We start from the raw sequence: 13,047 nt of genomic DNA, 5'->3' as shown, positions 1-13,047 counted from the left end.
GTAGAACTGACCACTCCCTTCTTTGTGCCTTTGCCAGTTACTCCCATAGCTTTTATTTTTAAAAATGCATTACCATTTTTCTTTGCTTTCAAGTCGGTCCCTCAAGGGCAGAGACCTTGTACTATTTTACTTACCTCTGAAGTCCAGCCAAGTAACTGAGCAGTCACTCAGCAAATATAAAATGAACCAAAGATGAAATATCTTGTATGGTTTGAATTCTTTCAAGATGGGGTGAGGGTGAATCACTATCTGCAAAGAGACTCTATTCCACTGGACACTGCCATTTTTAGGAAGTTCTTATATGCAGCAGCAGTCAGTTTCTGCATTGCCTTGGTCCAAGGGTTTGGTCATATGCCCAGGAATACCGTGGGCTGCTGCTGACCGTTGAGATAGTTCTCATTACCCTCCTTCTCATTCCCTTCCCCAGGCTGAACACCTCCAGCTTCTCTTCTCTTCCTAACAGACACTGTTTCAAGATTCCTTGTAGTCTTACAGTATGTACTTAATTACTATGCAAACCTAAATCACAATGGACTTAAGCTGGACACATTTGCAAAATATACCCAGATTCCTGAGACGCTGCTTAAAATGTACTTCAAATCAAAGGTCTCAAGTTCAAGGGCCTAAGGGCCCGGGCAGGTAAGATCCACGACTGAAGTTGGCAGGAGGTGCTCAACCAGAGGCAGGAAGGGTTGTGGATGGACAGAGCCTGCCTGTCCCAACCACACACCTCTGGGATTGCTGCCACTCAGGAACGGAGGCCCGGCGTCGCCAGATCTTTGGATCTTCTGAGAAACGCTAGAAATTTGCATTTTCATAGAAGTTTTTAGATCCCTGTAACTAATTTTTTTAAAATTGAAAACAGTGTGTATGCCAAAGTAGCCACACTTGGGGGCCAGCTCTGGCTGTCAGCTGCCTGTTTGTGGCCTCGGTTTTAAATAAAGAATTGCTCAAGTGATTCCTAAATTTAAGTTTTTGTATTTAGGGTTGAAAAGGTGCACAGATACATTGAGTGGTGGACACATTAAGGGCAGAATTTAAATTTGAAATTAAGCTAGAACACTAGGGTTAAAAATAACTTCAAGGCATAAATCACTAAAGAGGGTGAGGGAAAGCAGAAAAACAGGGACCCTCCTAACCAGCGTCCACAGGCGAGCGAGGCACAGACTCAATTACCTGTCACCAAACCCATCTCCAGCAAGGCCTGGAACAAGCTTCGGTGCTTGGCTTTCAGCTCCTTCTCCCAGAGGAGGGCTCTGCATGTCGAGGGCCGCCCGTACCTGAGCTTCAGGTCCAGGTAGGAATTCCGGAGGTCGCCTACAGGAAAGGGAAGCACAGGATACCATTAGAGGGAAGCCTTGCCTCTCTAACTCCCTTCCTCTATGGGAAACTAGAAATAAGAGGTCAGACTTAGCATTACTGGATGTTGGTTTGGGTGCATCAGGGATTTGAAATTGGCTACGATGCCTCTGCCTCGAGGTCACAGATTCAAAGCCAAGTCCAAGGGAAATGTGCCAAAGTTGCTGATGGCTGTTGAATAATTCTACAGAATGAGCAGATGGCCTCGGACTGGTCCCCAGGAAGGCAATATCTAGGCCATTTTGTTGGCAGTGTGAGTCAACAAAGCACAGGGACCCCCCAGGGAGGAAAGGCAGTAGAAGATGTTAGGAGAATCTTCCCAATGCCAAACAGATCAGCATGTAAGACCGGCCTTCTGACTCTGGGTATCTCTCCTGAAATTACATCAGCTATCAAAATCAGTTTCTTTCCTGTTTGGGATATTACTATTCCTATATATCTTCCCCTCTTCTGACTGCATCATATTTTCTGGATGATTCAGCGGTGAGAGCAGCAGCTGGGAGACTAGTATAGCCTATTCTTAAATTAAATTGCAGAAGTGCTGCCTTTCTACACTTACCTATCACCATCTCTAATCACTTCCTATGACCATTTTATGTGAACCCTATCAGAATGGGGTATGTTCAACATGTATCCATTCCTCCATGGTCTGAAATGGGAAGCTCGGCTCTGGAGATGTTGAGATTATTTAGGCAGGACTGAAATACTCAATTTACTTTTGCTGATGGCAAAGGCCCCACAGGAATTTCTCTTCCAGAAAGAACATATGTGACTAACTCTAGTGCCACCATATCATGCAAGAAGATCTATAGCCAGAGAAATTTATAAGTGCTGGAACATTGGAAGACAAGACGGGATGAGTTTTATAACAGATACAAACTCCGTATGAATGAAAGGATGTCTGCAAATACGGGCAGGCACGGAAGCAGTCTATTTGAAATTCACTCCTTCTGTTGAAAAGTTACCAATGTCTCCCAGAATGAGTCAATTTCAAAGATTTAAAAAATAAAACCCAGCCCCAAACAACAAAGCCATTGTTCAACATTTCTGAAGGCTTATATTCAGATATTAATGGTCCAAGACAAAAGTGCACCGATGGGGAAACATTTCTAATGATTAATTTATTTTCCAATTCATTTTTATTTTCTTAGACTGGCCTAAGATCCCATTATGGATGGGAATAATGCAATTTGAGGCTCAAAACACTCTCATTTATATTCTTAAACTAAATTACAGCTAGTTGAAGCCACGAGGCAGGTTTGGGTTCTTGCTGGCTGTTGGTCTTGGTGGGATCTAGGTGGAAGGCACACTGTCATTTGCATCCATCTGGGGAGGTCATACTTGCCCCCATTGGTCAAGTCACATATGTTCTATTTCAACCCCCTTATGAAAGAAGCCAAGTGTGTTGCTACAAATGCCTGGAGCTAAAAATCGCTCTCCTGAAGTCAATACTTACATGCTTCTTGTCTCCTGTCCCCCTGCTGTACTGTGGATGTGTACACAGATACTATTTCTTGAACCTCTGCACACCTTTCATAATATAACTTGATATGTTCAGCAAGTTGCTTCTCAAGTAGGGGATTGAATATCTACAAGAAGGCAAGAAAACAGAATGAACAACAATTGTTATCAAACACCCATGGGTACCCATGAGGCTACGTTCAGGTGGATTTCCTTCTCCCATTGATAGCACCAGGTGGCTTGTTTGTACACAGATCATCTGATTTGGATTCTCAAAGGAAGGGGGTTACTAGTAATTCAAGGACACGCCAGCTCTGACTGCTTCCCTCTAGCTTCTTTTCGTGGCATCTTCTCCTCTGCAGAGCTTCTTAAGTGTTAGGATTTCCCAGAGACCAGGCCTTCATCCTCTTCCCTTCCCCGCCGCTATGTGCTATCCCCAGAAAATGACATTCATCTCCCCTGAGTTCCCAAAGGACCTCAAGTCTACCAGTACTGCACCTGCTGCCTGGAAGCCTCCTCTCCTTGTCTTCTGTTTAGAAGGCTCCTACTCAACCTCCAAGAGCCAGATCTGAGGTCATCCCTTCAGGGCAGCCTCCCTAACAGCCTACCCCACCCTCATACATGTACCGATGCAGAGGACCGCACCTCGGCACTGCCAAACACAGTGCTCACACCTTTATTAAAGCATGTACCCCATTCTTTCATGACTTATCTGTTTAAGACCCAGGCAAGGAGCTCCTCAAGGTCAGAGACCTTATCTCAACTCAGTGGTTTTCAAAATACGGGTTATGACCCATTGGAGGGTTGTGAAATTAGTTCAGTGGTTTGTAACCAGCAGTGATTTTGTTTTTTATAGAGCAGAACACAAAATACCAGAGTACACTGAACATAGCAAGAATCTGTACCGTTAGTAAAATTCTTATTTCAGCTTTGTGTTTTATATATATATATATATATGTATGTATATATTATGTGTGTATGTGCATTATATATGCTTACGTATGTACTGCTCATGCTATTAAATAGAGTTCTTATTGTGGACCACCTTCAAAAAAAAGTTTGAAAGCCACCACCTTAATTCATCTTGGATGCCTCAGCATCTTGCACAGAGCCTGGCACATAGTAGGTAGTTAATAAGTATTGGCTGCACATAGTAGGTGCTTAATAAGTATTGGCTGCACGTATGAATAAAAGAATTTCATTTTTTTCCTCTTATACAGGTATCTCAACAGGGGCTCTAAGATGACCTACGGGTGATAAGGTGTCCCATTTTTCCGAATTGACTTTGCCTAGTGACTCCTGCTTTTCCCAGAACAAATCCCACAAGGTCACAGGAATAAAAGAACGTTCCTTTTTTAGGTATCCGGTGATCTCCTTACCAAGGCACAAAAAGCAACCAGGGTGAAGCTTCCCTCATGGGGCAGCCCCCCTCTAATAGCCGCCAGCCCTGCTGGAGCTGGCCTGGAGACTCTGACAATTCCATTCCATTTGTGGGTGGGTTTTGGACTTGAGAATTCAGTGCTGACTACAGAGCCCTCTATGATCTCCACCACCGCAGCCCACCCACCCAGTGTGAGCCAAAGGCCCACGTTTCTGGAGAGGGCAGTAAGCAGAACCGAGAGTCCTATTTGCTGGACTGTCTCCTCTTTGATACTTTAAATAATAGCATATAAAAGAAGCTTTACCAAATAGCTAAGACTCTCTCCTTTCATTAGCTTAATCGCTGGATAGGCAACAGCCGGATAAAAATCGACTCTATAATTAAGCTACTAGTTATTAAAACAGAGGAAGTAAATGGTTTCCATTTTATGAGTACTAAATGAACCAAACGTTAACAAAAATCTATTATCACGTTTGCAGGGTGGAGGGGGAAGCCTCAATATTAATGATGTTTGGTGACAGAGCCGATGCGAGGCCCGGCTTAGATAAATCTTTTGTTTACACTGGACTGGTTCCACAGCCCTGAGCCACACGCCCATTACCCATAAGCATTCGAAAACTCCTTGGTCCCCTGGGCTCACCTGTGCAGGGTGCAGAGCATGGAGGCGATAGTACTTCAGGGGTCCAAAAAACCCTTCAATGCCGGCCACATACCTGCTCCCTCCAATAATGAAGTACCCAGCAGTGTCATTATAATGGAAATCCTCTCGGAAGCTAGAGAAGAACAAAGGGTTAAAAGAGTTCTGGGTGTGAACAGATTTTTTTTTTTTTAAAGACTCTTTCTCCTTGACTTAAAACTCCAAATTTCTGCAAACCCTTCACTCTAGTTCTAGAAGATGAGACCATGGTGGGGTCAGGCAGACTTGGGCTTGGATCCCAACCCTGCTATTTACCAGCTGTGTGACTTCGGACCAGTTGCTTAACCTCTCTGAGACTGAGTCTTCTCATTAGTAAAATGATAATTCCTTTCTTACTGGATTGATAAGAGGTTTAAGTAAAGACATACAGCACCTAGCAGCACCTGGCCCACCGTAAGTACCTTTTTTTCCTTTTCATTTATTTTTTATTTGACTTTTTATTTTATATTGGAGTATAGTTGACTAACAATGTGGTGTTAGTTTCAGGTGTACAACAAAGTGATTCAGTTATACATATACATGTATCTATTCTTTTTCAAATTCTTCTCCCGGTTGTTACAGAATATTGAGCAGAGGTCCCTGTGTTATATAGTAGGTCCTTGTTGTTATCCATTTTAAAGATAGCAGTGTGTACACGTCAATCCCAAACTCCCTAACTACCTCCCTACCCTTCCCCTCTGGTAATCCTAAATTCCACCATAAGTACTTAATATGTGCCACCTATTGATATTGGTGAAATTGTTTAGCATCATTGGAATTATTTGGAATTGCTGATTTTAATTGGAAGTATTTTGCTCTAAAAGGAAAAAAAGAAAACTTGTTGCGTAGATAGAAGGTGGATGCGGAGGAAAATAAAAACATACCCTATTAGATAAGAACTGAGGTCAAATTCAGAGTTAGGAGAAGGAGGCCACAGCAAGGTCAAAGGGCTTGGCCAAAGATAAGCTGTCAGCACAGGTGATTTGTTGGAAGTCCACTTTGTCCTGAAAGACTTAAAGGATCAGGAAGGAAAATGGAGGGAAAAAATGGGTCAGCATGAATAAAATGCACAAGTTGTTCCTGGCAGCATTATTTACATCCACCAAAGACTGAAAAAGTTTAGGTGTCTGTCAGTGAGGACTGGTACCCACATCCATCCAATGGGCCCTGGACATCTCTACAGCTTAAAAAAGGACAAAGGGCTCTGTGTACTGACCTGGAATAATCTCTAAAATACATTGTTCAGTGAAAAAATAAAAATGAAAGAGCAGAACAATAAATATATTTTTATCCAAGAAAGAGGAGAATGGATTTTTTTTTTTTTTGTATTTGCATTAAAAAAACTCTGGAGGTATATATAAGAAACTAATAAAAGTCTTTTCACATGGCATGGGGGTTAGGGGATGGAGTGGATGGAGGCAGAGCTGGAAGCAAGACAACTAACTGTAGACCTTTTCATATTGTTTTGGTTTTTTATACGATGTGCATTTATTACCTATTTAGAAAGTAAAATAGGAATGCGCGGACAAGGTGCCATCAGAGCATATGTGAACAGCAAGGGCAGATCAAGATAGGCATCAAGTGAGAAGCCAGGCAAAGACAAAAAGAGCCAGGGAGCACAGAGGGCAGAGGGCAGCAGAAGGGAAGAACACAGCATGTCAGGCAGCCCGCCAGGAGCCCGGCAGCCTCAAGAGCGATGGACCAGGGTGACACGGATGGGACAGAGCAGCCACCAGTGGTTGGGTCGGAGAAACCAGGCAACCGGGGGTCATCCCAGGAGAGAGGATGGGCTGTTAGGCAGAAACCCAACCCTGGGCAGGTGCTCCCGGCTGGAAGGAAGACAAAAAGGTGAAGAAATGGACACTCTGACAACATCAACCGATGGCGGCAAGAGGGAACACTTAGAAATCAACTTTCTACAAAGGCAACTAACATGGAAAAGAAATGCTTTATTTCCTGCTATTTCTTTTTCTGGAATCTCAGGCTTGAAGGGCACTAAGGTGACGGTCTCTTCTCTTTTTTTTTTTTACGTGGGACCACAAAGTAATTATCTCTGAGAGCTGTGAATTGATTAAATTTTTCAAGACCTTTGAAAGATTTGAACATTCCAACTACCTTCATGAGGTATTACCCAGCACTCAGGGGACACAAAGCAATGCTTCTGCAGTAGAAGCTCTCATAATAGAACTCTGCTCAATCAACTCACCAGCTCACCTCACGGCTCATCCCTACAACACGCTGGATGCTTGCCAGCTGGAGGTTCCTCTCTGGAGGCTTCTTCTCATTTTTTTTTTTTTTAATTTGAAAAAAATGTTTTTTTACTTTTTGGCTGCACTGTCTGGCTTGTGGGATCTTAGTTCCTCGACCAGGGATCGAACCCGGGCCCCTTGCAGTGGCAGCACAGAGTCTTAACCACTGGACCGACAGGGAATTCCCTGTCTTCTCATTTTTAAATGGAGATAAAAATAGTACCTATCTACAGGGTTGTTGGGAAAATTTATTTAATATTTAAACAAAGCATTTAGAACAGTGCCTGGCACATAGCAGGCACCATAGCTGTTAACTACAGTTATTATTATTAACCTAGTCCAACTTGGACTTTTGCTGCCATTTTTTTAAATTAAATTTATTTATTTATTTTTGGCTGCATTGGGTATTCGTTGTAGCATGCGGGCTTCTCATCGTGGTGGCTTCTCTTTTTGCTGAGCATGGGCTCTAGGCACGTGGGCTTCAGTAGTTGTGGCGCATGGGCTTAGTTGCTGTGTGGCATGTGGGATCTTCCTGGACCAGGGATCGAACCTGTGTCCTCTGTATTGGCAGGTGGATTCTTAACCACTGTGCCACCAGAGAAGTCCCTGCTGCCATTTTTTGAGTTGCATGCTTACGGAAGATGTGTTTGCTCCCAAACCTGTCAATTGCCAACTGTATGGTCATTGTAACCATACAGTGTAATTCAATCTTATGTGATTCAATAAAATAGGGATGGAGAAGAGATGTTCATTCTTTAAAAATTAAGTTGAATATTTTCGGTAGACTCAGTAAAGAATGGTTACTAAAAAAATTATTGTGGAAGAAACTGAAGAAATCTAGATGGATTTGGGGCTCTGATAGTTTCACCGGTGTCTTTGTTTTCTTTTCATTTGGGAGAAATAGAAATTGGGTACCGTTTATGCAAGAAAGATCACAGGGAACTCCAATCAGTAGACCCATACTCAAAGGCAAGGCTCTAGCTAGATAGATTGGCAAATTAATGTACATTTCCATATTTTAAATTAAAATAAAATATTTACACACTTTTTTTTATAGATCTTTGCTTTAACTGAATTCTCAACTAATCAATAAATTACTTGGTCCCTATGGTACTAGATTGCAATTTTTTATCGTCATTATAATACAACTAACATCTCTCCAGCTCGGTCTCCCTCCACATCAGCGCCTCCACATTTTTCTCCTCTAAAATTCTCAGTGGCTGCACCAAGACTGCAAGAGATTCCTTGCACTGTGCGTTGTTTGATGGTCATCAATTTTGCTGACGTAAGAGCTGAGCTGGACAGTTCAAAAGCCCAAGCCGGTCCCTTCCGCAAGCCTCAGACAAGCTGGCAAACTATCTTTACTCTTATCTGGATGTGGGAGAATGCCCCGGTTTATTACTGTGGGGGACCCAGCAGCGGGGAAGGATTGCCTGCCTCCGTCTTTAACTAGGCCTCACTCAGAATTAGGGAACAGTTTTGGCCCATGGGTTCTTTTTTTTTTGGCCACACCACATGGCAGGGACACGTGGGATCTTAGTTCCCTGACCAGGAACCAAACCCGGGCCCCCTGCAGTGGAAGCGCGGAGTCTTAACCCCTGGACCGCCAGGAAAGTCCCTGCTCATGGGTTCTTCAGCAGGGGAATTGAAAGCCTCAAAACAGCTGTCCCTCCCACCCCTTAAAGTAATCTCATCTTACGTGTCACTTCCTCAGGGCCTGGTCTAAATGCTGGCTCCTTTGGGATCCTCTCAAGCCAACCTATTTATTTCCTTCCCTGCATTCATCACAATCTGTAATTTTAAATTTATTTGTGAATGTATTTGTTTAAGATCTTTCTTCCCCCCACTAGATTTTTTAGTTCCGTGAAGGCAGGGATGGACTGTATTCTTGTTTTTCATCGTTTTATTCCCAGAGTCCAGCACTGTGTCAGGCATGTGGTAAATGTGTTGGGTGAATGAATATATACTGGATGGATGGACGGATGGACAGATGAATGAATTCGACGCTAGACAAGTCTGCAGTTGTTACTGCAGCCTTTCATGCGGTGCAGCACTGAACTTCTGAGCGCTTAATTACTGATCTTCGTACCCCACTTTTGCGGGATAACAGCTATCATTATGTTTATTTTACAAGAACAAATAAAAAGGAGGATTAAGAGGCTTTCCTTGGAACACCTATAACCATCTACAATATTTGATGTTTAGTTTACTACCTTGGCCCATTCTGAAATCTCTCTGGTGATTGAGATTCCTAATAGCTAACCACTGGAATCCCAGGTGGGCCCAACATTAATTCTTTAGTTGTTCTATTGATGGAGGGGGTCCCAGGAAGGGCAGCTGAGACGGTGGTAAGGGGAAGTCTTGCGCCTGGGGACTGCTCGTATTACCAGGTAAGGAATCATTTCAAAGCCTTCACCAGGTTGTTGAATTGGTATGTGCCTGAAAATCAGTCCTGAATTCTGGAATCTTAAGGATCATACTGACTCCATTTTTACTTAAAATTTTGCAATTTTGTTCATCATGGATTCTTTACATTAACCTTGATTTTTAAAAATACTGTATTAAATGTTATTTATCATGACTATCGTTATGAGCTGAACTGTGTCCCCCCCAAATTCCTATGTGTAAGTCTGAACCCCCAGTACCTCAGAATGCGACCTTATTTGGATATAGGGTCATTGCTGATATAATTAGTTAAGATGAGATCATACTGGAATAGGGTGGGCCCTTAATCCAATATGACTGGTATCCTTATAAAAAGGGGAAATTTGGACAAAGACAGACACTCGCACAGGGAAAATGCCACATGAAGTTTGGTATTATGCTGCCACAAGCCAAGGAACTATTAGAAGCTGGAGAGAAGCTTAGAACAGATCTTTCCCTAGAGCCTTCGGAGGGAGCATAGCTCTGCTGACACCTTGCTCTCGGACCTCTAGCCTCTAGAACGGCGAGGCAATACATTTCTGTTGTTTAAGTCACTCAGTTTGCGGTACTGTGTTCCAGCAGCCTTGGCAAACTAACAGAATGACTAAGTTGTGTTGGTGTCTCCTTACATTTTATGCGGAAGGTGCCTCCCTTGCCTCACCCATTCCCAGCCCTGGATCTTACGTGATTCACGCCGCTCATGTCAGCATCTACACTTCTGGGATCTAAGAGGAAAGGAAGCCCTTACATAGAAAATGAAAAAAAAGCTTATGAAATTCAATTGGTTGTCCAAAGTGTCTGAGGTTGCATGTGGGTGTCAGGGGAGAAAGGGCAGGTATTATTTTAGACCTCACATCCTGAAATGCAAACCCTTAATTTCTGGGGCAGAACAGGGCACTCGAAGAGATTTCTAAAGGGGCCACACATCCGCTGTTTCTCCAAAGCAAACTCCCAGGCCTTTCCTATTCTCAAACTCCTCATAGAAGATCCCATGGCCGCTGGTTATATAACAAAACGCGTATCTGTTGAATTCTTCCTCTCTGGTCTAAATCCACCTGGTGCGCTTAAGACTTCTAAGGCCTCAGCCTCTGTGCTTCAATATAGCTATCAAGTCACCCCCTGACTTTCTCTTTGCAGGCTAAGGAATAACACTGCTTTCGCCTTTCGCTATAACTCTAATCCTTTAATCCAGTCATGAAAATAAGAATTGTTCTATGTGCCCAGAGCCTAAAAGAAATTGTTTGACTTCAATGTAAACAGAAATGGTGGGGGAAAAAAAAAAGTAGAGCGTATGTCCCCTACTCTGCTGTCATCACCCCTCTTTGCTTTCCTTTCTTTAATAATTGGTTTCCAAGAAAATCGGGACTGTGTGGAGACTGAGTGAATGGAGCCTGCTTGGAGAGATGGTTTTTGGCTAAGCATAGTGAAATGACTAAAGGATGAAGGAATGAACCTCCCCCCCATTCCCCCAGCCAAAGTGCCCAACAGTCCTGATACATTTTTTTTTTTTATACTTTTTTGTTTTGGGCCGCACCGTGCAGCATGCGGGGTCTTAGTTCCCCGACCAGGAATTGATCCCGTGCCCCCTGCACTGGATGTGTGGAGTCCTAACCACCGGACTGCCAGGGAAGTCCCCTGATATATTTTTTTAAATTATACATAGGAAGCTGCTAATTTTTGTTTCTGTTCTTTACTTATTCTTAAGCATTTGAATTTGCACATAGACATAGACATTATATATATTGATATATATATAAAATCTAGCTATGGTGAGATATCCCGAGTTCCTAAAGGAGAGCTCATGCCCCATGTTTCTGACACTATGTGACCCACTCTTAAACAGGGATGTAGAAGCAAATTAAAAATATAGGACAAATGAGGAAAAAGACCCAATTCTCAGTTTCTGTAACTCTTGTAGGGAATCGTTATATAAGATTGAAAAGTTATCCCAATATCAATAGTTGCATACATTTCAAATTTACGTTATACACATAAATATGAAGGCTGTCTCCTTTTATGTTTTATACTAGGCCAAACTTACCAAACCCTCTCAATAAGCAACATTAATACTTTTGTTTTTCCAAATCCTTTGTAGAAGATAATTTTCAAAGAAAACAAATTATAAAGTGTCATGAAAGGAAGAATTTACAGTGAGATCTGGAGAGAGAACTAGTTTCTCTTGCTTGGAAAAAAAAAAAAAGGTTGTGGGGAACACATGGAGAGTTTTTGTACACTTAAAAAGGAAAAAAAATAGTACAAAGATTAGCCACAGTCCATGCTTGAAAAAACTGAATCAGACAGGGTGGGAATAACTTCAGGGTTGAGGGCTAACACATGAAGGTTCCTTAACCCTCATCCAGCAAATTTTGAATCAAAGGAAAAATCACACTTACCTAATGGTCTGATTATGGTAGTCTTTCAAATCCTGTCCAGTGCTGGTGGTTACTACTATCTATGTTGGGAGAGATACACAAGGATCAGTTATGCCTCAAGACCCCACATCATAAATACAGTCCTGGATATGAGTTACTCGTAAAATAGGCTTCATAGTCTTTCACCTGATCAGTTTCTGCAAAAAATAAAAGGAGCAGTTTACTAGCCCTGTGTATATTTCGAGACTTAAGACACTTAATTTCTCCAAATGACTTTTTTAAAAATAAATTTATTTATTTATTTTGGGCTGAGTTGGGTCTTCATTGCTGAGTGGGCTTTATCTAGTTGCGGCGAGCAGTGGTTTCTCTTGTTGTGGAGCATGGGCTCTAGGCGTGCGGGCTTCAGTAGTTGTGGCACGGGGGCTCAGTAGTTGTGGCACGTGGGCTCTAGAGTGCAGGCTCAGTAGTTGTGGAGCACGGGCTTAGTTGCTCCGCGGCATGTGGGATCTTCCTGGACCAGGGCTCGAACCCATGTCCCTGGCATTGGCAGGAGGATTCTTAACCACTGCATCACAAGGGAAGTCCTGACTTTATTTTAAAGAAGTATTTCGGTCATTTTATTTTTATTTATTTATTTAAAAGAATTTTTTTGGCCACACTGTAGGGCATGCGGAATCTTAGTTCCCGACCAGGGATCGAACCCATGCCCCCTGCAGTGGAAGCTCCGAGTTTTAACCACTGGTCCACCAGGAAAGTCCCTCCAAATGACTTAATGTGATAAAAATATCTATAATGCAGTTTTCCCCAGTGGGCTGTAGACACTTCCACACTACCAGCCGAAGGTTCATTTGGTGTATTCGTGCTTGAAAGCTTGTTGCATAAAAAGACAAGGAAATGTGTAAGATACTACAAGGAGTTCTTGGAATTTGTCTCTGATTCCAGGAGAGCCTTAGGGGGAAAAACAAGACAGGAGATGAATGTTCTTCATGCACGGTGGCTTTCCAACCTCTCTCCCTCAGCACTGAGAACTGTCGCTGTCATTTCAATGGTGACAATGTTTTCGTCGCAAATGTTGTTAGCTGCCGTGTATTCTTCTCGTGTCTGGGCCTACAACATAAGCCCCTG

General features: G+C 42.7%; 1 protein-coding gene across 8 annotated transcripts in view; it reads right to left on the bottom strand.

The window, feature by feature from the left end:
• The window catches only part of SEL1L3 (SEL1L family member 3), a 97,494-nt gene that overhangs the window by 57,116 nt on the left and 27,331 nt on the right, over positions 1–13,047 (bottom strand). For all 8 annotated transcript variants that reach the window (XR_003432174.1, XR_003432173.1, XM_027103213.1 and 5 more), the window contains 4 exons: positions 11,944–12,002; positions 4,842–4,974; positions 2,816–2,948; positions 1,177–1,317 (listed from right to left, as the gene is read on the bottom strand). Coding sequence is in view for 6 of the 8 variants with exons in the window: in XM_027103213.1 (XP_026959014.1) it covers positions 1,177–1,317; positions 2,816–2,948; positions 4,842–4,974; positions 11,944–12,002 (466 nt within the window). In the remaining 2 variants the exon portion in view is untranslated. The remainder of the gene's footprint in view (positions 1–1,176; positions 1,318–2,815; positions 2,949–4,841; positions 4,975–11,943; positions 12,003–13,047) is intronic.

The sequence above is a fragment of the Aethalodelphis obliquidens genome, unplaced genomic scaffold (assembly GCF_003676395.1).
Source record: "Aethalodelphis obliquidens isolate GAN/ISIS:26980383/991018 unplaced genomic scaffold, ASM367639v1 scaffold6, whole genome shotgun sequence".
NCBI classification, from domain to species: domain Eukaryota; kingdom Metazoa; phylum Chordata; class Mammalia; order Artiodactyla; family Delphinidae; genus Aethalodelphis; species Aethalodelphis obliquidens.
Note: the sequence above shows the minus strand (reverse complement) of the source record. Positions and strands in the feature narration are given on the sequence as shown.